This window comes from Nannospalax galili, unplaced genomic scaffold (genome assembly GCF_000622305.1).
Source record: "Nannospalax galili isolate Female #2095 unplaced genomic scaffold, S.galili_v1.0 scaffold613, whole genome shotgun sequence".
Lineage (NCBI taxonomy): Eukaryota > Metazoa > Chordata > Mammalia > Rodentia > Spalacidae > Nannospalax > Nannospalax galili.
The window spans coordinates 1,262,892-1,287,169 of record NW_008332065.1 but is presented as its reverse complement, the minus strand read 5'-3'; the positions used below and the strand labels follow the sequence as shown (position 1 = coordinate 1,287,169).

Genomic DNA, 24,278 nt, shown 5'->3' with positions numbered 1-24,278 from the left:
CTTTCTTCTAGGTTGATGATCCTGAAATAAAAACATACAAGTACATTAATAAGGAGCTCTCAAGACAGTACAATTCCTTTTATTTATTTGTGGTTTTGGTGTGTGTATGCATAAGTGTGAAGGCCAGAGGTCAATCTCTGGTTTCACGTCTCACAAGCAATCAACCTTGTTTTTTGCCAGGGTTGCTCAACAGGACATAAGGCTCAGTGGCCAACGAGTTCAAAGGATCCTCCTGTCTTCATTTTCACAGCAGTGGGATTACAAAAGTGCTCCACCAGGGCTGGAGAGATGGCTCAGTGGTTAAGAGCACTGACTGTTCTTGCAGAGGACCTGGGTTCGATTCCCAGCACCCATGAACCATCCTTAACTCCAGTTCGAGGGGAATTTGAGCCCTCTTCTGACCTCTGCGGCAATGCACGACATGGGTACACTCATATACATACACTCATACACATAAAAAATAATAATAATAAACAGAAGTGCTCCACCATGGCTGGTTTATTATGTGGGCGCTGAGGCTTAAACTCAAGTCCTCATGCCTGCAGAGCAAGTGCTTTCCTGATTGAGCTATCACACCAGCCCTAATCGTGCTTTCTACAATATTATGTAAGTAGGTACAGAGTTAGGTATTTTTGACCTAAAATGTTTGGCATGACAAGTTTTTCATATCTGAAGTTTCAAAAAAATATTTAATTTTTATTTTCTTTGTATGATACTTGTGCCTGTAAGTGTACCATGTGCACGCCTGATGGTCAGGAAGGTCTGGAAGAAGTGTTAGATCCCTCAGAACTGCAACTGAGGAAGGTTGTTAGCTGCCACATGGGTACTGGGAATCGAACCCAAGTCCTCTGGAAAAATAGTATGTGCTCTTAACCATGGAGCCATGCATGTCTCTAGCCACCATAGTTTTTGAGTGTCAGTGCTCAAAACCTTCAGATTTTAGGGGAATTCTGAATTTCACATTTTCAGATTAGGGATGCTCAACTCATATAATATAGTAATTCAAATAAGATGTTCACCTAACTCAGAAAAAATAAACATTTTACAATTAAAAATGATTTAAATACTTTGGCCACTTTTAATGATACTAAGAATTAAAAAAACAAAAAGCTCTCAATACAGTTTTATCTAAAAAAGTACTTCTGCTCTGCAAAAATAATAGCTAACAAAACTGAAATGGTATTACCTTTCTTTTTCGGGTAGACGTTCCAGGTACATCTGCATCTTTATCTTCTTCCTTTGAGGCAACGGTATATCCAATTTATGAAACATTCTAGATCTAATACTAAATAATTTGTTAAAAGTTAACTCCTTTACACTTGGGAAAACTCATAATGTATACCCTAGGGCACCCCAACAATTTGTTAATGTCTTGAGACATTAAAGATTGTTTTTCTTTTTGTGGTAACTTTAACCAATAAATTCTAAATGTGATAGTTAACTATAATATTGGGCAAAAATAACTTCCATAACAGCTTTAATCTGAAAATTATATGGAAATTTTATACACAATAAATAAAAATATTAATGTAGTAAGTAACCAGTGAAGTATTACATACCTCAGAGTCAGACAAAACTTTCTTCTTCATTGAATTGTAAAGTGGAATTATGTTATAACAAGTCTGATCCCTGAATAACAAGAGAAAATGTTAATATATAATTAGAAAGGTGAAATTTTTTTTCTTTAAAAAAATATTTCTAAACCCAGATTCTAAGATGAAACTTGAGGGACTGGAGACATGGCTCAGTGGTTAAGAGCACTGGCTGCTATTGCAGAAGACCCGGGTTCAGTTTCCAGCACCCACATGGCAGCTAACTCCAATTCCAGGGGATCCAATGCCCTCTTCTGACCTCCCTAGGCATTACATGATATGGGTACACTTAAAATAATAGCAAAGAAAATATTTTTAAAAACAGAACTTGAAGCTCAACACTTTCTCCACTTGTTAACTATAGTACTTTATTCACACACATATGACTGGTGTCCTCTATCATTAGTTTATTTCATTATAGAATACTCAATTCTCACTGTTTTGCTGGATCACCTGGAACTGGTTGTTAGTTGCCATGTGGGTGCTGGGAAGTGAACCCATCTCTCTAGCTCCCTATCAACTTATTTTAATAACTTTCTCACCTAATGCTATTCCCTTAGCTAACAACTCCTGATTTCATCAGTGACCTTATCCATGACCTTAACATACCTCTACAGTGTATCTGACCTTCTCCCATCCTTGTATCTTTTGTAAGTCTCTTATTACTCTATTTTCCCTATATTATAGTAACTTCTTATTTCTCCCATGAAACTGTGTTACAAGGTATAATTTTTATTTCCAAGCACTTATTTGTGTCCATATATTTATCTGTTACCTGAAAAACCAGCCAAATGGTTCAACTGAAAAGGCACAATAGGGGAGCTAGAGACGGTTCAGTGGTACTTGCTGTTGCAGAGGACCAGGGTTCCGTTCCTAGCATCCATGTCAGGTAACAACCACCCGTAACTCCAATTCAAGGGATCTGGCACCCTATTTTGGCCTTTTCAGGTATTGCATGACACCAGCACACATACAATGCAGGCAAAATACCCCATATACATCAAATAAAAATAAATAATTTTAAGAAGGGGTTGGTGAGATGGCTCAGTGGTTCTCAGCACTGGCTGCTCTTGCAGAGGACCTGGACCAACACCCACATGACATTAACAATCATGCATAACTCCAGTTCCAGGGGATTCCAACACCCTTTTCTGACCTCCATGGGTACCCATGTCCTGTACTGCATGACGTGAGTGCACTTACACACGTGCAAGTAATATAGTCATATACATAAAATAAAAAGTATATAAAAAATACTTTTAAAAATTAAAAAGGCACAATAATCAAAATTTCAAGGTATATTTTACATCTTAACTATCAGCAACAAATTTTTATGTATATCTAAAAAGCCAGAGACTTGCTTTTAGAGATGTGTAATATCAATTCATTAAGCATACATTAACGTGCACTTCAAAAGTAACATTTTATATGAGTCCTTACACATGCAAAGACAGTGCTTGATCACTAATCTACACTTCCAATCTCAAAGTAATTATTTGAATTAAGGTGTTTTCACAGACTAGCCCAAATAAGAACTATTTTTCTTCTACTCTATTTTAAAATGAATTTAATTCTATAAACTGATTGTAAGAGATGTCACAGAAAACACATAATTAGGAGCTCTCTGAGGCAAATAATGCATGACTACTAACTTCACTGAAGAAAAGCAAAAGCATACCAGTAAAAACACTCAAACCACTTAAAGAGAAGAGAAAGCACACAGGAGACTTTTTTCTCTTTCTTTGGACAGGGTCTCATTATGGAACCCTGAATGCTCTGGAACTCACTATGTAGACCAGGCTGGCATAGAACACACAGCAACCCACCTGCCACTGCCTCTCCAGTACAGGGATTAAAGGCATGTGCTACTATCACCAGCCACAGGATATTTTTGAAAGGGGTCTTGTGATGTAGTACCACCATAATGGCTTTATCTTAGTAATTTTGTTTGGTGTTGCCCTGTACTGAAACGGCAACCCTTAGCAAAAACTACCACTGATTTCAGGAAAGGGGTTATTTAGATTATGCCCTGAAGGAAAAATTTAAAAGCCTGAATAATTGCTTTATTGTACAAAAATAAAAGCTGGTAGTAGCTGAGTATGCTTTAAATGCATTCTGCTCCCTGGTTAAGAGCACTGACTATTCTTGCAGAGGACCTGGGTTCAATTCCCAGCACCTATATGGTGGTTAACAACTGTCCATAACTATACTTCCAGGGAATCTGATGCCTTCTTCTGACCTCCTCGAGCACTGCATGACATAAGTGTACTTACACACATGCAGGCAATACACTCATACACACAAAATTAGTAAAATCTTTTTTAAAAAATTTGTTTTGAAGTATTGTTTTTATTCTATGTGCATGTGTGTATTGCCTGCATGTAGGTAAATGCACCTGTGTCATACAATGCCCATGGAGGACAGAAGAGCCTGTCGGATCCCCTGGGACTGGAGTTATGGACAGTTGTTAGGTGCCATGTGGATGACGGGATAGAAAACCAAGTCTGTTGCAAGAACCAGTGTTCTTAACCGCTGAGCCATCTCATCAGCCCAAAATAATATTTAAAAAAAAATTTTTAAAAAGTATTCTGGGGGCTGGAGAGATGGTTCAGCAGTTAAGAGAACTGACTGCTCTGGTAGAGGACCCAGGTTCGATTCCCAGCACCCACATGGCAGCTATGAACTGTCCTTAACTCCAGTTCCAAGGGAATCCTAAGCCCTCTTCTGACCTCCGTGGGCACTGCACGACACAGGTGCCCTCACATACATGCACGCAATACACTCATATACATAAAATAAAAATAAATAAAATATTTTTAAAAAGCATTCTGCTGATTTTTTTAAATTTAATTTTATGTGTATGAATGTTTTTTGCCTGAGTATTTAACTGAACATGTGCAGGCAATGCCAGTGGAAGTCATAAGAGGGTATAAGATCCCCTGGAATTTGAGTTTTGGTCAGCTGTTTGCCCTCATGTGGGTGCTGAGAATCTAACCCAGCCAGGTCCAGGTCCACCACAAGAGCAATCAGTGCTCTTAACCACCAAGCCATCTGCCATCTCTCCAGCCCCCCACGACTTGTTTCTAACAAAGGAAAAAAGAACACAAAAAACCTTACATAAATAATAACATTAAAACTGGACCAATCTTTTGAATTTTATGTTTCTGGCTTCAAGTCAGAAAGTTCAATTCCTTGCACCCAAGCAGCTAGGGTAATGAAAAATCTTGCAAAAGAAATGTTTTTAAAGTTTAAAATTTATTGTGCTGGGTATGGTGGCATACACCTTTAATCCCAGCATGTGGGAGGCAGAGGCAGGTGGATCTCTGGGAGACTGAGGCCAATCTGATCTATACAGTGAGTTCCAGGTCAGCTGAGGCTACAGGGACACTGTCTAAAAAAAAAAAAAAAAAAAAAAAAAAGTTTAAAATTTAGTACCAGGATGCACTTCCTAGTTTTTGTTCAGAAAATTGATAGGGTCATTAATTATAATATTAAAATGGAAATTTTTCAAATCAAATGGTAAGCATTCATTTAATGTAGAACCTTGGTGAAGGTAATCTTCCAAAGCCTTAGTTTCCCCTATTGGAAACAACAGATAATTATCTATAAGCTTACATTTGACATAGAAGGGAAAACATTTCATGTTTGATAAATCTTTACTGTGAGTATCCAAAATTTGATTAGGAAAATAATCTATTTTCCACAATATGTAAGTAATATAAATATGATTTTATGACTAAATGTTTGAAGTGGATTTTTTTCTTTACACACAGACTTTCTATTTTAACAGAATATGAAACATATGGAAAAGATGGCTGTGTTTTACATTTTACAAAAATATTATTATAGCTATTAAAATGCAGGCATAAATGTATAACTCACTTTATAAAATGCAGAAGAAGATCAGTCACAAATTTAGCAGATTTCACAATTGGACTTCCTGGTTCATTAAACGTTCGTGTATTATGTTCTATATACCGAACTTCCCACATGAGGGATGAAACTCGCCTTAAAAAAACATAAAAATTTTAACATCATATTTAGAAAAATGTGTGCCTAAGTTAAAAAGACTTTCTGACACTTCAATTTTGGTTAAACCAATCACATTATTCAGATTGTAAAAAGCCATTTCAAAAATAAAAGGAAAAGAAAGCAAAGCAAATGAAATCCTATTTGCATTAAGAGGAATAAACCCCAAATATATTGCATAGACAACATCTGGAGTAAGAACACCAAGCTAGTAACAATGCTGCTTTCTAGGAGGGGGGACAGTCTATAGATATGGCAGAAGACGAAAAGTTTTTATTTTTGTTTCATGCATTTTTAATTAGACTACTAACCAACAGTCTGTTTATGAGACATAAAAATATAAAAACATGATGAGTGCATTAGTCTATAAGAAACCTAAGTAAGATTTATTTGTCAACATTTGACAGTGTTAAAAGAAAACTCTGGTACTTCATAACTTTATTACTGAAAGCAAAGAAATATTTAAAGATTTCTCAGAACATAGAATTGTAGCACAATTAATATTTATAAATCTTGATTTGGGAACAGATGCAATCATATGAGAAAAATTAATTGTAGTTACACAGGAACTTCTGTGCATTTCACAACGTTCATTCTAATTACATAAAATAAGGCACTGAATTACTAGCAGACAAAACAGAGTACTTTAACAAGAAAATGAACGGCATTGGAAGAAAAACCCTCATAAGAGAAAAAAAGCATTAAACTGTAATACCACAGGAAAATATTATTGCATTAAGAATATAACTTTGATTTTTAAGTATATTGGAAAGCAAATGATTTCTAATTTACACATGTACAATAAGTTCTTTATTTTCTAAACTGGTTACAAAGCTAGACTGATGCCAAAAGTCTATTTAAACCACACTCTATCTTGAAAGTACGCATTAGCAATTGGTGTCTGTTTCAGCAATGTGTCTCAGGGAAAGTCTGCTGACAACTGGAAATGACATATTTTTCTGGCTTTAGTCCAACACCTAGGGTCTCTTTCCATCTCATCCTCCCATGTTTTGTTCTACTTCTGTAGTAAGATGAACAAATTCTCCTAGCTTTAGCAATTTACGGTCTATTCTCAATTTGTTTTTTCCTACTTCTGGTATTTGATATTGAAAGCTTTGATGGTAGGCAGCTAAGAACTTTTAGGGAATTTCTTCTTACCTAATACCAAGAAAAAAAAAATCTTTAAAATCTACTTCTTATCTGTTTTTCAGTGCTACACCCTGGTAAGAGAACCAAAGTCATTTTTATACAGAAAAATTTAAGTACAGAATATAAATAAAACCTTAAGCTAGAAAGAATAATGCAGGGGCTGGAGAGATGGCTCAGCAGTTAAGAGCACTGGTTGTTCTTGCAGAAGACCTGGGTTCGAATCCCAGCACCCACGTGGCAGCTAACAACTGTCCGTAACTCCAGTTCCAGGGGATCCGACGGCCTCTTCTGTCCTCCGCAGGCATTGCACGACACAGGTGTACTTACCTACACGCAGGCAATACACGCATACACATAAAAATAATAAATAAAAAATTTAAAAAAAAGAATAACGCAAAAGACTGCAACAATTTAAAGCCGATCACACAGAGAAAATTTTGATGCAAACATATGGATTAAAATGTTGGCCTACTCAACAGACATCTAAGGAAATTTAAAACAAAAAATACAATTTCATACAGATTTAAACAGATTTTTGTGGCAAAATATTTTAGGTACTAAGGAAACCTGTAAGAATAGGAACTTAATGTGAACTGAAACATGTTACCCAGAAGATGCAAATCAACTATAATAGCTTAAGCTAAAAACTATAAGAAACTATCTTTTCTAATTGTAGTTTCACAAGCATTCATGAGCTCAACATAAGCAAAATAAGAATAAGATACTCAATTTTGATACTTGAAAAAAACCCACCAAGAACCCCAAATCATCTAGTTATCCTGTAGAAGAAATGAAATACTTAGGCTTAACTTAAATAGTATCAAATCATAATTACACAAATGAGCAGCATCAGCACTGAAGGGAATCTGTAAGAAATGCAGGGTGCCAGGTCTTACTCCAAACCTGCTGACACAGATCCTACATTTTAACTTGACCCCTATAGGATTCTTATGTACGTCTGAGTACACAAAAGAATGAGGAACACTGCCAGAGATCAGTAATTGGATCAAAGAATCATTTAGCATTCATTTGGTATTAGCAATATCAAATGACTCTAACCTGTAGAACCTGTTTTCCAGTCTTTGTTTAATTGTACTTAGATCCGTTGGATATGCCACCACTGTGCAATACATGGGATAAGCTTGCAGATCCACAGGGGCCACAAATGCTGAAGCAATATCTAAAATAAATAAGTTTGTAAATCTGTTTTTTTGCGTTTAAAAAAATTATGAGTATTTTGCTTAAAATTTAGTATAATCTATATAAACACTGATCTACCACTGTCTTGTCATGAAAAATACACACTGCCAAAAACAGGCTTTTTATTATGTTGATATTTACACTGCAAAAATCTAAGGATTTTTTAATTCACAGATTAAGGTGAAGGAATGACAGAAAAATATAAAATTGAACTACTAAGAACACACAGATACACTATCGTAACTGACAGCTGGTAATTCCTGACTCTTTGTACCATTGTACTACATTTTTAACAAAACCAATTTATCATTAAAAATGTAGCATGGTACATAAGCATTATCTTAGCGTTTTCTCAAAACTTATCACCACATATTTCATTACATTACTCTGCAAAGTAATTGGCTGGTAGAGAAGAGAAAAATCATCCAGAAGTTTCTGAATCTGTGACTAAATAAGACAGTGTAAAAGTAGCAGAGCTAGAACACAGTTAAGATCATTTTTTAAAACTACCTCAAGCCTAAAATATTGATACAATTACTTAAGATAGTATAAGGTAACTTTTATATACTGGTACCATTTTATTAGACATTAGGGCTGGGAATACAGAACAGTTTTATAGCCTTTGCCTACCATGTGCAAAGTCCTTGGTTTGAGCCACAATACAATAAGGGGGGGGGGGCAACCTCTAGATTTGAATATCCTACTATCTGCATGTTCAGTGTCTTCACTTTTTACTAATAATTTCTCCCTACACTTGAAGTTGATTCCTAACTACTAGAGATGTTTTTATAAATTACCATACTATTCTAGTTATTTTTGGGAGCAAGAGTTCAGATAAGTAAGTTTATGGTTACTGTTTCTTTTCTTATAAACCAGGCAAACCAATATATTTGCCATGTTCTCTGTTCTCTCCCCTTACGAGTCTCAGCACTACACATGTAATAGTTTGGATAAAACTGGCATAGCTAGCCGTATAATTAAATTCAACTTTCAACAGTCTTCTACTAATTCGCACCAGTTTGAGTATCTGAAAGCTCTACATTTTGTGTAAAATGTAGATTTCCAGATACCTTTGGGATATAGGTGGGCCCTTACTCTGAAATTTAGCTAGACTGAGCTCTCATCTAACTTAGACACATTTCCTATACTCAAGTGCTGTTATTATTTACCTAGTGTCATCAACTGGTTTATTCCTCCAACAATTCTTTCACATTCTTCATCCCTGGGATTGGTACCCCATTCTCCATCAAGAGGTTTATAGATTAATGACCTACATTCAACATCAGTTAAAGGAACACTGGTACCTAGTTCTTCCGGAAATACAGCTGAAATACAGGAAAGCATATCAATGAAAGTATTTAGTAATTACAGTTTAGTTTTCCTTTAGAAAAAGCTGAAAATGTCAAAAAAATAAAGTTCTAATTGTTTGATTTGACGCCTATGAATTTGATAGGAGGATTCATTTTCATGAAGAAAAATGTTTTAAGGGCCAATAAAAAGTCTTTTTAAAAAAAGCATTACATTTAAAAACAAAACACTGAAGTTACTTGTGCAAAAATCACACCTGAAAAGTTGCTCTGTAAGTTTAACTCATTCCTTAATTGCCACATTTTTAAAACACAAGGTGAAATTGAACTAATGAAAAGCAATTTTCAAGACTACCTTAATCAAAATCTCAAATTTTATAATATAGGACCAAAAAGAACAATGAATTGTAAAGTTTACAACTAAAATAATTCTTCCTCAAACTGTAAACTCTATGCGTGCATATGTACGTGTATACCATCACCACCATCACATAAAAAAGGTTTATTTACATAGGAAATTTATCATTCTTTTTAAAAAAGCCAAGGTATTATAATCCCAATTTCATTCCTCTCTTATGAGTCAATTAGCGTACAACAATCCAATAACTTCAAATTCAAACATTAAATTTAAATTCAGAGACAAAATGAGAAGTCATATGACAAAGTTACAAACTCAAGATCCTTTATATATTTAAGCATCTCTGTGCTGTGAAATGAAAAATTTTATTAGTATTAAATGAAATAATCTTAGACTAACAGTATCAACATGACCATTTCTTCATTTTTAAGGTTTCCTAGCTCAGTTCATTTTCTTTGTTATTCATAATATCCTTATGTAGCAGGCAGTTAGGAAATCAAGTACTTTGTTTTATGAAACAGGGTCTTGCTATGTAGCCTTGGTTGGCCAAGAACTATGTAGTCCCTGCTGGCTTTGAACTTGTGGCATCTCTTCAACAACTTTTTAGGGTACATTAATTATTCAGTAATCTCATTTATAAATGATTAATTCTACTATGTTAAAAAATCAGGTATTTGAGTTTTACTGGGCCACCGGTAATATTCCTCTCCTAGCCTTTACAGTGGGTCCACACCTTGGAAATTGCCTAACTGGATAGATCAAGAGGCACCTAAATGTCATCAAAATTAGAGTTCTAAGGACCCAATATGAGCCTCAAAATCAAAACAAGTCAAAGATTCGACTTATGCCCCAGAGCCAGTGGGGAATGTAATACCCCGAGTGCCTCCATTTTATGTAAGTTTAACTGGTCAATCAACTGGTCATAGGCCCACCCCTAGGAAGGGGGTTTATGCTAAACAGATGGGCAGAATACTTAGTGCATTAATGAGATAGCATCTTTTTCCTCGCTATAATCCTGCCTGTGGGGCAGAACTTCCTAGCTACTGCCATGCAGTCTATGAGTTGTCCACTTCCCTGAAATCCTCATGCCTTTCTTACTAAACATGCTTTCTTTAAGGCTTTTGGGTGCCCCTAGTATCTTGCACTTCTTTACTTTTTCTCTAAAGCTTCCTTCTCCCAGCCATGTGGCTGATGCCCTCCTTAACGCAGCTGCCAAGAGTACCAGCTCACCTGCCCTGAGGGTTTCTTTTTCTTTAAAATTCTAATAAAATTGTAAAAACTTAAAAAAAAAAAAAATCAGGTATTTTTCTCCTTGTTTTTAAAGATGGTTATTTTGATCTGATGGCATAAGCAATATAGAATAATGTAAAAGATTCTACTCTATAAATAATTATAAATTACAAATATGCAGTGTGCTATTTTAATCCTTTTAATGCACTATCATGTTTTTTAAAGCTTGAAACAAAACATGGATAATCAAGAAGAAATGTAATTGCTATGCTTCAGCCATACACACTCCTTTTCAGTGTAAAGACATCATATTCACTTCCCAAGGTTAACTTCCAAGCTCCAAGTTTATTAGGCTATATTCAAGATAATGGTTGTACTATTATTAATTATAACTCCTTTATTACTCTGGACTCTCATATGGGTCAGGTTCTATGGTAAGCACTTTATACACATGATGGCATATAATTCTGGAAGTAGTCTATAAGATGGGAATTTGTTTAGATTACTAAAGGCTGAGTCCTAAGAACATGATTTTGAGACTTTATGGAACTAGCCAAATTCACATAGAATGCAGCAGGGCAAGGAACGGCATGAGATCAATATTTAACTCAAAAACTTCATCTCTTGTTATGCTATATCCGAAGCGTGCTTGAACTGTAAACCAGTTTTCTTATTAAAAAAACAAAAAAAACCTATCTCCAGGATTGACGGGATAGCTCAGAGGGTAAAGGTGCTTGCTATCCAGCCTAACAACCTGCGTTCTATACCTAGGGACCCATTGGTGGTAGAAGAGAACCAACTTTCGTGGGCAGTCTGACCTCCACATGTGTGTCATGGCACACAGAACTAGAGAGATTGCTCAATGGTTAAGAGCACTTACTGCTCTTGCAAAGGACATACGTTCAGTTCCCACCAACCACACAAGGTGGCTCAAAACTGTGTGTAACTTCTAAGGGATCCAATGCCCTCTTGTTTCTGTGGGCACATGCAGACACATGAGGCACATAAACACATGCAGGCACACATATACACATGAATTAAAATGATAAATCTTTAAACTAATTCTGGAAGGTACAAGTCAAGGGCCTAATACATACTCACCATTATTAGGTATAAGCTCCATATCCCAAGGACTCATCTTTTCTGTATCTCCATTGTCCCAGCTTTAAGAAAGGCAAATTCACATGTATGAAATTCTTAATAAATTATTTTTCTTATAAAAAAGGCAAATTCTTCTATTAAAAAATGTGAACACTGGAAAGCCTAAACATTGTAATTTTTATAAAAAATTTTAAAAAGTAGCTTCAGTATGAAAGAAGCTCTTTTACTAATTCCTTTACTATGGTTAAAAAATTCCAGGCATGTCTGAACTAAAAACACAACAGCATTTCTTACCAGACATTATAGCACTGAAACAAACTATCAGGGTACTCAGGTTGAAGGGGTTCCTGGCTTTCAATTGTTCCAAACCACCAGGCATCATCTATGACTGATCTGAAGCGGTCTCCTGGAAAAGAACAAAGAACAAAAGTTATCTCAATCACTCTGAAACGTATTGCTGCTTTGGTAACTGCCTTTTCAAGTTTCTAAGGAACTTAAACTGAATGACCTCACAAGACAGGTGATACATATGGTCTACAAATAAGTTAATAAGATCAGAAATATTAGAGGGCTGGCACTGAATAAGCACATCTGAAATGTGATACATCAATTTCAAATATTATTTCTTAGGATCTCATTAGTTTTAAGAATTTTTCTTTTGTCTTAAGCATGTTTCTAAAATCAGCATTTTAAATTCACCATTAGGACTATGTCCAAATTCTTCAAATATACATAAATTAGGTAATTTTTGGGCAACTAACATATAGCCTATTTTCAATTTCTCATTTCCTATTAGCAATTTAAGACTTCAGACTTTTCAAAGCAAAAACATACAAAAAAATCCCAATGTGGCCTCCTTCATCTCATCATCCCTACACTATAATATATCTTCACTCTCCTGTTAAAACAGCAACAACAAAAAGAAACAAAATGAAAACTAGAGATCTCTGCAAAAAGAAAAAAGTACTCCTTGCATCTATTTCCTTACCAAATGCATTCAGCTACTCTTTTATTACTTAACTTGCTTGTCATAAATATGCTAGGAAGGCACTCTTCTTTGGGCAGTGTTTTCCCTTCTTTGGCTTCCATAGTACTAAATAAGCATTGTGCTGGATAGCACAGGAAGAGTCTGAATGGCATGGGCTCAGATAAGATATCTGTGGGACTCTCATTAGTTATTTTTGAGCTTTACTTCCCATATCTATTAAAAAAAAATAAAATGGTGACATCTATTTCAAAGTATTTGAATAATATCTTCTATTAAGATATTTTCATTTTAAACAAGCAATAAGGAACAATGAATCAAGTTGTCAACTAATCTGTTCAGCCATATTTTCAAGCCCCTCCCTCAACTGGTTTGTTTGTGCAGAAATGCATAAAACAGCATAAATGCATCAAAATCAGCTGACAGCAAGGTAAAAGAAAAATTTAAATAGAATTAGGAATAAACTAACAGAAAACATTTTGGAAATTGCTGGCGACTCTGACTGGGTACAAAACTGGATTCTAATTTAGATTCAAGTATTTTTTTAGTTTAGTTCTTTTGTCTTTTTGAGACAGGGTCTCGCTGTAGCCCCAGCTGTCCTGGAACTCACTATGTAGACCTTGAACTCACAGAGCTCCACCTGTCTCTGCCTCCGAAGTGCTGGGACTACAGGCATGCGCCATTACGCTGGCTGGTTTCCTCTAGTTTTCTTTCTTTCTTTCTTTCTTTCTTTCTTTCTTTCTTTCTTTCTTTCTTTCTTCCCTTTTCTTTTCCTTTCTTTTATTTTTATATGTATGAATGTATTGCCTGCATATATCTGTATATGTACAGATGTATCTGTGTCATGCAATGCCGTGGAGATCAGAAGAGGGCTTCGGATTCCCCTGGAACCGGAGTTAAGGATGGTTTGTAGCTGCCATGTGGGTGCTGGGAATCGAACCTGGGTCCTTTGCAAGAGCAGTCAGTGCTCTTAACCGCTGAGCCATCTCTCCAGCCCCTAGGGTCAAGTATTCTTACAGGCAATGTTATTAAGAATGTTAGTAGGAAAATTAAGTCTCTCATTGTTCCTCAGATGCATATTGGTGACACAGTGAACTGTTAAGAGTATACCTTAAAACACCCCCGAATAAAGCTAAAGCAAAAATTATTACTGTGACTTTAAATGGCAGATTATAGGTAGATACATTTCAATCACAAGTAAAGGACCAATAGGTATTATAGAAGAAATACTGATTTATGAATATAGAAAAATTTCAGGATCTAAACGAAAACATTCTGATGTTTATTCATGTGAAATATCTGATTCACCCATCCATTTTTGAAAGAATCAGTTTCTTTCCATTGTAAATAGTATTATATATAAAAGGCATATCTGTTACATTGAATCTAGATTCAGTTTTATCATGACTGTAAATATCACTTGCCACTAATAAAACTAGCATGCAGTTCACTTCTGGCAAAATACTGATTTTGCGCAAATAATTAACTGCTTCAATTTTACTGTTTGGTCTTCTATAAATTCACAATGAAATCTTTCCACAAAATAAAACTGTAAAAATCTCTTTTCAATATAATCTTCTACCATGTCAAGTTTCTTTTGTTTTCTGTTTTTTTTTTTTTTTTTTTTTTAAATAATCTGAGTTCTGTTCTTCCCCTGCAGACTTCTTTCTTGCAGGACAAGGTCTTCTGGGCTCCTAACTTTCTAGAAGTTTCTTTATACTCTTGTTATGGACTTCTTTATTTCTTGAAGATTTTCTATTTCTCTTTTCTCTTACTTCCCTCCTTACCCCTCTTTATTACATTTTTAAAGTTCTGTTTTCAGGGTTTTTGTACAAAATAATGAGTTTCATCATGACATTTCATACTTGTCACTGCAATTAGTTCTCCTTCATGTCCTTGCCCACCCCCTTTTTAAACACTGATTTTTACCAAGACCACGCAAAAAAGGACTTGTGGGGCTGGAAAGATGGCTCAGCGGTTGAGACCACTGACTGCTCTTGCAGAGGACCTGGGTTCGATTCCTAGCACCCACATGGTGGCTACGAACTGTCCTTAACTCTAGTTCCAAGGGGAATCCGAGGCCCTCTTCTGACCTCTGCGGCACTGCATGACACGGGTTCACTCACATACATGCAGGCAATACACTCATACACATAAAACAAAAATAATAAATAAAATATATTTAAAAAGGACATGTGCCAACCAACAGCTCTGGAAGAGACAGACTGATAGACCCACCACAATGCACTATAAAATGGCAAACAGTGGCTTTGCTTGAAATGGAGAACTATTCAATGAATAACACCCCATTTGTATATAATTTATCTTAAAAGCCCAGAAACTTTATGATTTAAAAATTTCCAAAAGTTAATGAGTAATAAAAAGTCAGCTAAACCTCAGTCCAAGCTCAAATTTTAACTTATTTTGTTAAGGCATCTTTGGCCCTTGAATAGGAATTCTATTAATACTATTATTGGATAAGTATTTAATTCAATGTATTGAAAATAGCTAAAAGGAAAAATTCTAAATAATCTTATTAACAGTTATGCAAATGTGAAAGAAAATGTTTTGAAATATAAGCATCAACTAGATTCAAGTATTTTCATTCTTATAATTACACACCTTAACAGTACCTTACTTTACCATTAGCATGCTTAAAAATGGTGAAAAAGGTTGTTCAAATTATCTTTTTCTAGTTTTGAAAAACAGTAAATCAATAAGGGGGGGAGAATGTACAGAACACCTACATCTTCCAAATACATTACCTACCTATGTTCCACCGCCTATATTTTGCGTCATCAAATTGTTGTCTCAAGACTAGGAAATCTATAACATCAGGCATATCATGGTATCTAATTACAAAAAGAAACAAATCGATTAGGTCACATAGGTAAACCATGTTCACATTTATCTCAATTTTGCAAAGTATTACAATACTATGAACCCACTGCGACGTTAACAGTCCTTACTTCATAGTAAATGATCCACCGGTCAGTTTACCAGTATCAGGGTCTAAAAAAGCAAGTTTAAGGCAGCAAAGGGTAGGCAATCCCACTTCATACTTTATGCCAACTATCTTCATCAGTTCTTGTTCCTAAAATAGAGAAAATAAGAAATTATCTTTGCAAAATAACCCGTGCACATGTGGAAGCCAGAGTTTGGTACCTGGTGTTTGCCTTGATCACTATTTTATTTACTGAGCGAGTCTTTCTCACTCAATCTGGAACTTGCGGATTTGGCTAGTCTAGGTAACCTTGCTGGTTTGGACCCAATTGCTTGTCTCTGCTTTCAAAGTGCTGGGTTATGGGGGTTGAGGGTAAATGGGTGGGTATAGGATGGGGACCTCCCACACCCAGTTTTACATGGTTGCTGGGACTCTAAACTCCAGTTCAGGCTTTCATGGAAGCACTTTGCTCACTCAGCTATCTTCCCCAGTCCCACACAAGTTTATTGTAATCAATAGTAACCCTCAATACAACTTCCTCCATAATTCAAACTGCATCTTTTATGTTAAATAAATATGTCAACATCATACCCGTAGTTCCATTTTATGCCATGGCTGTTTTTTGGGATTGATACTATAAATTTTATTTTTCCTGGCCATTTCAATATATGCTTCATGTCCTTGTCGGAAATAATAAACCTAAAAAACAAAATCAAAACTAAAGATGAAAGATCTAAATACGGTGAAAATCTACTTTAACTTTACACAGAAATTCTAATACTGATTTAAAAGCAAAAACTTTATTCAAATCATCAGTAAATCAAAATTCAAGTGTTCTAAATAACTGCTTTGTATATATAGTCAGAAATTTAAGTGTTCAGTACTTTGACTTTATCATTTTATTCTTAAATTACTAAAAAACATTCATTTTTATGTGCATGAATGCTTTGCCTGCACGTATGTAGGTGCACCACATGCATGCAATGCCTGCAGAGGCCAGAAAAAGGCATAAGAGTCCCTAGAACCTGAGTCACTGTTAGCTGTCATGTGGGTGCCTGGAACCAAGCCCAAGTCACTGCAAGAGCATCCACTGTTCATGACCACTGAGCGATCTCTCCAGCCCCTCATTATTTTATACTTAGATTCAAATAATCTATAAAGTATAAAGCCAAATGTAACTTGGAGTTACAGTAAGTTTGCATACTTTTTTTTTTTTTAAAGCATGTGCTATGTTGTGTGTGTGTGTGCACGCAGATAACTTTGAAATTGGTTTATCTAACTTGATTTTTAACATGTAAATAGTCTTCTCATTATTAAAAAATAGAAAAGCTTGTTTAAAATGCATTTTCTAATTCTTAGTAATATTTTTGGACAGGCATTATCCTACATATTTTCTTTCTAGTTATTATTGCTTCAGTTGTCTAGGATTTCAAAGGAAAGTATGCTTTAGATGCTAGAGAAGTAGTGTTTGCCTACAAATGGGGATGATGCGTAATGACAGTACTAAAGAGTAGAGCCTGAAGTACTAGCAACTGTAAAGATCATATAGTCTAAAAGGAAATTAAGAAGAAATTATAAACATTTGTGACCATCTTAGAATTGTAATTTATCCCCTTAATGTTACACGATCTTATAGTAAAGTGCTGATTTCCTAGTCTTTGAGGCAAGAAGGATCTCTAAAAAATCATTCAAGATTATTCTTTAAAGCCACTCTTGCATATATTTTTATTTCTAAATTGTCAGTCACCACTTTATAATACTATTCAGTGTGCTTTGCCAAAGAAGTCTCTTTTAATTATTTTTGTTGTCACTCTGTTGGATACCAGGTAACACCTCTTGTATATAAGGTGATATGATTCTGGAAACTTATGATATAAAGTCTTAAAGTAATCCAAAATTCATAAATACAGTGTAAAATGATGGAAAAAAAGAGGGGTTCTTATTCTAAGACGACAGAATAAAGTCAAGGAAATTATGAAGATATAAGCAAATGAAAATTTCTTGAAATAAAATTAAATGAAAATAAAGTACTAAATTTCTTTTCATTTAGGATCCTATATATTTAATTCTTCCAAAAATGTTTATAATTTTTATTTATGTATATGAGTGTATTGCCTGCATGTATCTAAGTGCACTCACGTCATGCAATGCTTGTGAGGTCATAAGAAGAGGTCAGAGCCATGGACGGTTGTTAGCCACCATGTGGGTGCTGGGAATCAAACTCAGGTCCTCTGCCAAGGGCAGCCAGTGCTCTTAACTGCTGACCCACCTCTCTAGCCCATGTATGTTTAATTCTTAAGCTAAGAAAAATACTTTTATTTAGAAATATAAAGAAAATTAGCAATAAAATCCTTTTGTTCAAAAATGTCAGTTTTAAATATGGCAATAAATCTCCACTCTTTCACTAATATTTAGATTACCTTAATATTTATAGTAGTCTTAAAAAAATTAATCACTGTGAAATGCTCAAGCATAAGTGGCCCATCTAGGATGCAACCTCTACACCTAAGACTCACAACATAGAACAAGGGGTGAAGAAAACACTAATGCATCTTTCAATTTTCATCAATTAAGTTCTGTCATGCAACAGAGGGCAAGAACACCAAAGGCCACAAATGGCTAAAACGCAGAGAATAAGAGGCAGCAGACTGTGGGTCCAGGGACCACTGCGGAAAGAGTGTAAGAGCCAGGGACCCTTCTCATACAAACCTACAGCAATGGTGTCAGCATGCACAAGACCCATGCAAACTTAGGCAGACAAAAACCCAACACAGAACTATGGAAATGAACAGCAAGCCTCAATCTTAGCCAAAGAATTATTGGCAGCTGATTACCGCTGAGTGAGGAACAGCTAATCATCTTAAATGGAGAGGTCTAGATAGGCTGACTAAACCTGGAGGTTGAACTTGCACTGAGGGACATCTCAGGACACTAAATTTACATAATAGGCCTTAATACAAATGACAGAATGCATGAACTCCAGTGGGGGGTGGAGTGGGGTGGGGACGGGACAGGACGACTATGGGAGGATGACAAAGAAGGGGGAAGGGAGCATAAAGATGATTTTATGTATGAAATACACAAAACTTCAATTAAAAAAAATAATTCATTACTAGATCTTGACTAGTATTTTCCCCATTCATAGCTATGGATAGCTAGAATGAGATACTTTTATGAACTTGCTGCAGTCTTCTAGAGCTAAAAAAATATTCAAGGTTATTAGATGAAAAATAAAAGTATAATTTAAAAATTTAAAAGTACCTCATCACCCATCTGTGGCACAAATGGGCATCTTCGGGGAATTGTATCTGTGATCCATGCGGAAGGCAACCATTCTTCTAATGTCAAACCATTTTCAGTCAGTTCTCCTACAGCCAACCTCTAAGAAAGTTCAAAACATAAAGTAATATTATCATAAAGTACAAGAAAATGTCCTTTGTGTAAAACTTTTATTCTTAAAAGCTAAATCCCAAGCTGGGCATGGTGCGCACACCTTTAACCTCGAGTTGGACTGTAACTTGCTATGGAGACCAGGCTGGCCTCAAACTCACAGAGATCTGGCTGCCTCTGCCTCCTATATGCTGGGATTTAAAGTGTGTGCCACCACACCCAGGTAACTCCCATAGATTTAAAAACAACCACAAGAACAACAAACATGAGCAAGTCTTATGCCCCTGATAAGTTTACTTTTGATGTCACCAAACAAATGACCACATGGCCTTCCTTACAAGCATGGAAAATGGATTAAAAAACCTCAGAAACTTAACATTATTTATAATTAGAGAAACTTTATGCAATTGATTAAACATGTGGTTTAGTGTTTGTGACTAAGAGTTCTAAATTTCATTCTGCTGTGATTTTTTTTTAAAAAGCAGTTCCTACAATGAATTAATAAAAATTTCCTAGAAGTATGCCAGAACATCAAAGACACCACCTACAGAAAACATTTCTACAATTACTTCACAATATACATTTTCCTCTTCTTCCTACTGATCATTCATGGCATTTATCAGTCTTCTCATACTTTGAGGAACATAGGATAAGCAAAAGCCTTTGGTATCTCCTATATGTGAGATAACCAGTTTCATTGGGCAATCTTAGGCAAAAGAACACTACTGTTTGATATATTTTAAAAGGATCACTGAACATAACAGAGTAGAAAAGGGCAACCTGCCGATTTTATAAATCAACTTTTACTGACATACAGCCCACCCATTAGTTTATCTATCTTCTGTGGCTACTTTCAGGATATAATGGTGTAATAGTTGACCCATTCTTTTAGAAAAGAGTCCTCTGGGAGAAAGAGGTAGAAGAAAGATGACAGACTTGAGTAATGTAACTAACTCTTTATGGCTAACCTCAGCATGCAGGCGTTGACCTGGATAACAGAAACAGTCAAGTGCTAAATATGTATCAAAGGCAATCTCATAGTTCTCTGGCAGATTAATTGTTAAAGAAAACAGAAAAAGAATTCAGTATCACTTAGGAAATTTTAGTGTACACAGAAGATGGAGTTGTCATAACTATAATGAGGAGAAGTGAGGTAGAGCAGAGTGGAAGGGTCAATCTGGTAAGTAAGATTTATATTTGCTAGGCCTAAGATACCTTATCAAATCAGATGATGTCCATGTAGTTATACAATTGACAAATGTTATCAGAAAGCCACTGGGTTATGCACCAAGCATATCAGTAAGCTAGACCCTGCTAATTGTTCCTGGCTTAAATATCCTCCCAAAGATCAAGTGTTGAAGGTTTGGCCCCCAGCTGTGGTACTACGGGGATGTGGTACAACTTCTGGGAGATGGCAATACCTAAAAGAAGGCATAAAAACATGCTACAGTGGTGGGAGGGAGGTTGACACCACAAGACATTTGGTTGAAGCACATTTTTGCCACCTAAAATTTAACCATTAAAATGTATTAAGTACTTCTCAAAACTTGTGATTTCAGACTTTTTTATATTGGATGTAGAGTTAACTGGCTCCTTTCCATGGACTCTTAGGAATACTTCTGGGCCCATCTCAAGCCTTCGTCCATATAGGAAGCCTTATCTGAAACCCTAACATAAGATGTAAATTATTACCTCTAAATTAATCTAGCAATTAAATGATGTGGCATTTCTTCTGCAGCTATCTTGGGGCACTGGAACACCTTACTGGTTAAACATGCTATATGCTTATTTTATGTATCACATTACTTTGTAAACTGCGAGTGCTTAATAGTTTATTGACCCTCTGAAGAATTCTTTTAATTAATATTTACTATATCTGACTTATTGTTTGCTTAATTAAAAAAGAACCAGTCATACAAAAAAGTCTCATTTTTCATATATATAGAAATGCATCAGTCGCTTTCATTGCTTCCTAAATGCATCTCATACAATTCCACACATAAGAAGGGAAATACATCTGTGCTTTCTGATTTAACTTGTGAAGAGTAACAGTTTCATCATTCTGTTGTGTTAGATCTAAAAGAGTAACCAAAAGGAATAGTCTATACTACACTTATCTTACTTAAAGTATGACCCATACAGACCCAGCCACAACACTTTCAAACAGAAAAATAGCAGAATTAAAATATTGCAAACAGGAGATTCAACAATGGCGCTGCATGAAGAAATAGCATGTTTAATTTATGGATAACCATGGTACCAGAGAAGACCAGGGAAAGCAAACTGTACTCTTGGGATCAAAGAATTATATTCTGAGTGATCTATCGTTGGAATGAAAATATACCATACTAATCAGATCCATGGCTACATTGTTTTAAAAGCTAATTTGCCTACCACACAAAATAATTGCTCAGTCTATATTTGTCATCACTCATAAAGCAAAAGGAAAAAAAAAAAACTGAAGACAAATATGGCATTCTCATTGGCAAATCTCCAAACAAAAGCAAAGGAGGTAACAAGAATGATTGCTGTGAATCCAAAATAAAGTCATGTATGATTGGTGAGCTGAAATGAATATGAATTCAACTAATGGAAATCAAATAAACACTTAAAAGTATAAGATATATTCTTATACTTTTTGAAGCTCTTTGGGAATAAACAGCCAGAGCATGCTAGTATTTAATTCTACAAATGGTAAGAAACTAATTCTATTTATTTATTTTATTTTAACTTTTATTTTTGAAACAGCGTGTCCCCGTAGCCCCAGCTGGCCTGGATCTCACAGAGATCAGCCTGTCTCTGTCTCCTGAGGGCTGGATAAAAGGCGTGTGCCACTATGCTAGGCATAATATCCTTAATTCTAAGAAAAGGTCAAGCTTTAAAAATTTTTCTATTTACTTACCCAAACATGCCAGGTAACTACAGTATTTTTAAAATTAAAAATTATTTATTTAAAAAAAAATTTATTTCTTCATTTATTTGTGTGTTTGTGGGATACACAAGTGCACTAGTACACATCTGGAGGTAAGAGGACATTTTGCAGGAGTCCCTTCTCACATTCCACTACCTGGGACCAGGGGATCAAATGTCAGGCTGCATGGCAAGCATCCTCACCCACTGAGCCATCTCATCTGCACTTGTATTTTAGACAGCAGAAATCATACTGCTGATCTGAAAACAAAAATTAAATAACTCACACATGCATGCTCTGGTTAGGAATTTCAGCTTTATAAGGAAGCCATATTTTTGCCAATTATTTTCTTTCTACTCTCTCTCCAAATTATCAAGACTCAAGAAGTAACCAAACCAGTATTATTACTTACTCAAAAAAAGTGAAACTTATGTTCAGACACTGTAGTCAATGAAAAATGTGTTACAATTAGTCTACTGAGGCCCAAGATTTGATTTGTACTTGTCTTGTGATCAACTATGACAAATTTTGTTATTTATATCAGGTGATGTTCCTTCCCTAGAGTTTGTTTACTTTTAGCCAAAACAGGGAGGATTGCTAAATGTAAAGAATTATAGATGAACTGCATTTTGTACCATTATTTGGTTTATAAGTGAAACCTCATTGGAATATAAAGAAAAATGTTGTCATGTTTTAAAATTAAACACTCAATATTTAGTAATGTTCTAAGCAAACATTCTTGGGCATTAAACACCTAAACTGGCTATATCTCATGAACGATATCACTTTGTAACTCTCAGTTCTTTTTCGATTACTGTCCGACAATAAACCAACAATATCAGTAAGTGTCTTCAACTGGACTTTTCAAATGTATGCTTTAAGTCACTGACACAAAAGAAACACTAAATTTATAATTTTTAAAATCAACCTTTTGTTTTCTTTCTTTGGGCTTTTTTTTCTTTGGTGATGCTGGTCCATCTTTTTCTTCATTTGCTTTTTTTCTTTCCTTTTTAATATGTTTTTGCTTCTGATTTTCAGATTCTTCTTCGTCATCTGAACTGCTTTCTGCTTTCTTGGTTTTATGCTTAGGAACTTTCTTTGGTGGCTGCAAATTAATTCCAGCATCTGCTGTCCAGTCAGAATAATCACTGGAGTAGTCACTAGAAGAGAATAGATTTAAACATAAATAAATAGGATAGTTTTAAGATCTTGTTTTATAGAACAGTTAAGAAATTTCATGATAAAGAGGAACAACAGAATAGTATATAATGAATAAACTAAAAGTTATTTCCTTGATGTTCAACTCCTATCTTCGAAAGTTTCTTAACCCTTGTTAAGCTTAAGTAATTTAAAAATTTTTATTTTATGTGTATCAGTATTTTGCCTGCATGCATCTAAGTACACCCATGTGATGCAGGGCTTACGGAGGCCAGAAAAGGGAGTTAGGTCCCCTGAAACTAGAGTTATGGACAATTGTTAGCTGCCATGTGGCGAGAACCTAGGTCTTCTGCAAGAGTAGTCAGTGCTCTTAACCACTGAGCCATGTCTGAGCAGTTTAACTAATGTATGAACTAACTAACCAACTAACTATATATTTTTAAAAGTCACAGCTTTTCATAAAAAACTAAATTTAAGAGACTTTTGTAGTTTTAAGAAGGATAATGATTTCTGAGTTCTACATATGTCAATAATATTGTTTGGCATGTAAGATATAAGGAATGTGGAATCACCTTCTTGAGTTCAAGGAATAGAGCCCTGGAACATACAATAGCAGGTATCAACAATTAGGAAACACAGGGATTTCCTTTTGAGGGGAGCTTAGAATTCTTTTTTGTTTTATGTAGTGCCATTTCTTTACATTTATCTTCACAGACATATTACTTGCTGTATTTTAGAACATGAATATTTCCTTATTTTGCAAAGGTTTATAAATATACAACACTTTAACAGAATCTATATCATGTTAAAATCTATATTCATACAACATTAAACTGTTAGCTTTGTGGTGTATGACCTCACAGGTCCAATATTAATTACTAAGCTAACACTCAGGAAAAGAACAGTTTTTTTCTGTAGTTTTAT

General features: G+C 35.2%; 1 protein-coding gene across 3 annotated transcripts in view; it reads right to left on the bottom strand.

Annotated features, from left to right (window-relative positions):
• Positions 1-24,278, bottom strand: part of Phip (pleckstrin homology domain interacting protein) — a 154,632-nt gene that overhangs the window by 17,610 nt on the left and 112,744 nt on the right. For all 3 annotated transcript variants that reach the window (XM_008827171.3, XM_017796638.2, XM_029560662.1), the window contains 12 exons: positions 23,125-23,356; positions 19,157-19,276; positions 16,487-16,594; positions 15,921-16,045; positions 15,721-15,803; positions 12,261-12,372; positions 11,967-12,028; positions 9,140-9,295; positions 7,830-7,950; positions 5,475-5,600; positions 1,560-1,629; positions 1,187-1,237 (listed from right to left, as the gene is read on the bottom strand). In XM_008827171.3, the coding sequence (XP_008825393.1) occupies positions 1,187-1,237; positions 1,560-1,629; positions 5,475-5,600; positions 7,830-7,950; positions 9,140-9,295; positions 11,967-12,028; positions 12,261-12,372; positions 15,721-15,803; positions 15,921-16,045; positions 16,487-16,594; positions 19,157-19,276; positions 23,125-23,356 (1,366 nt within the window). The remainder of the gene's footprint in view (positions 1-1,186; positions 1,238-1,559; positions 1,630-5,474; positions 5,601-7,829; positions 7,951-9,139; positions 9,296-11,966; positions 12,029-12,260; positions 12,373-15,720; positions 15,804-15,920; positions 16,046-16,486; positions 16,595-19,156; positions 19,277-23,124; positions 23,357-24,278) is intronic.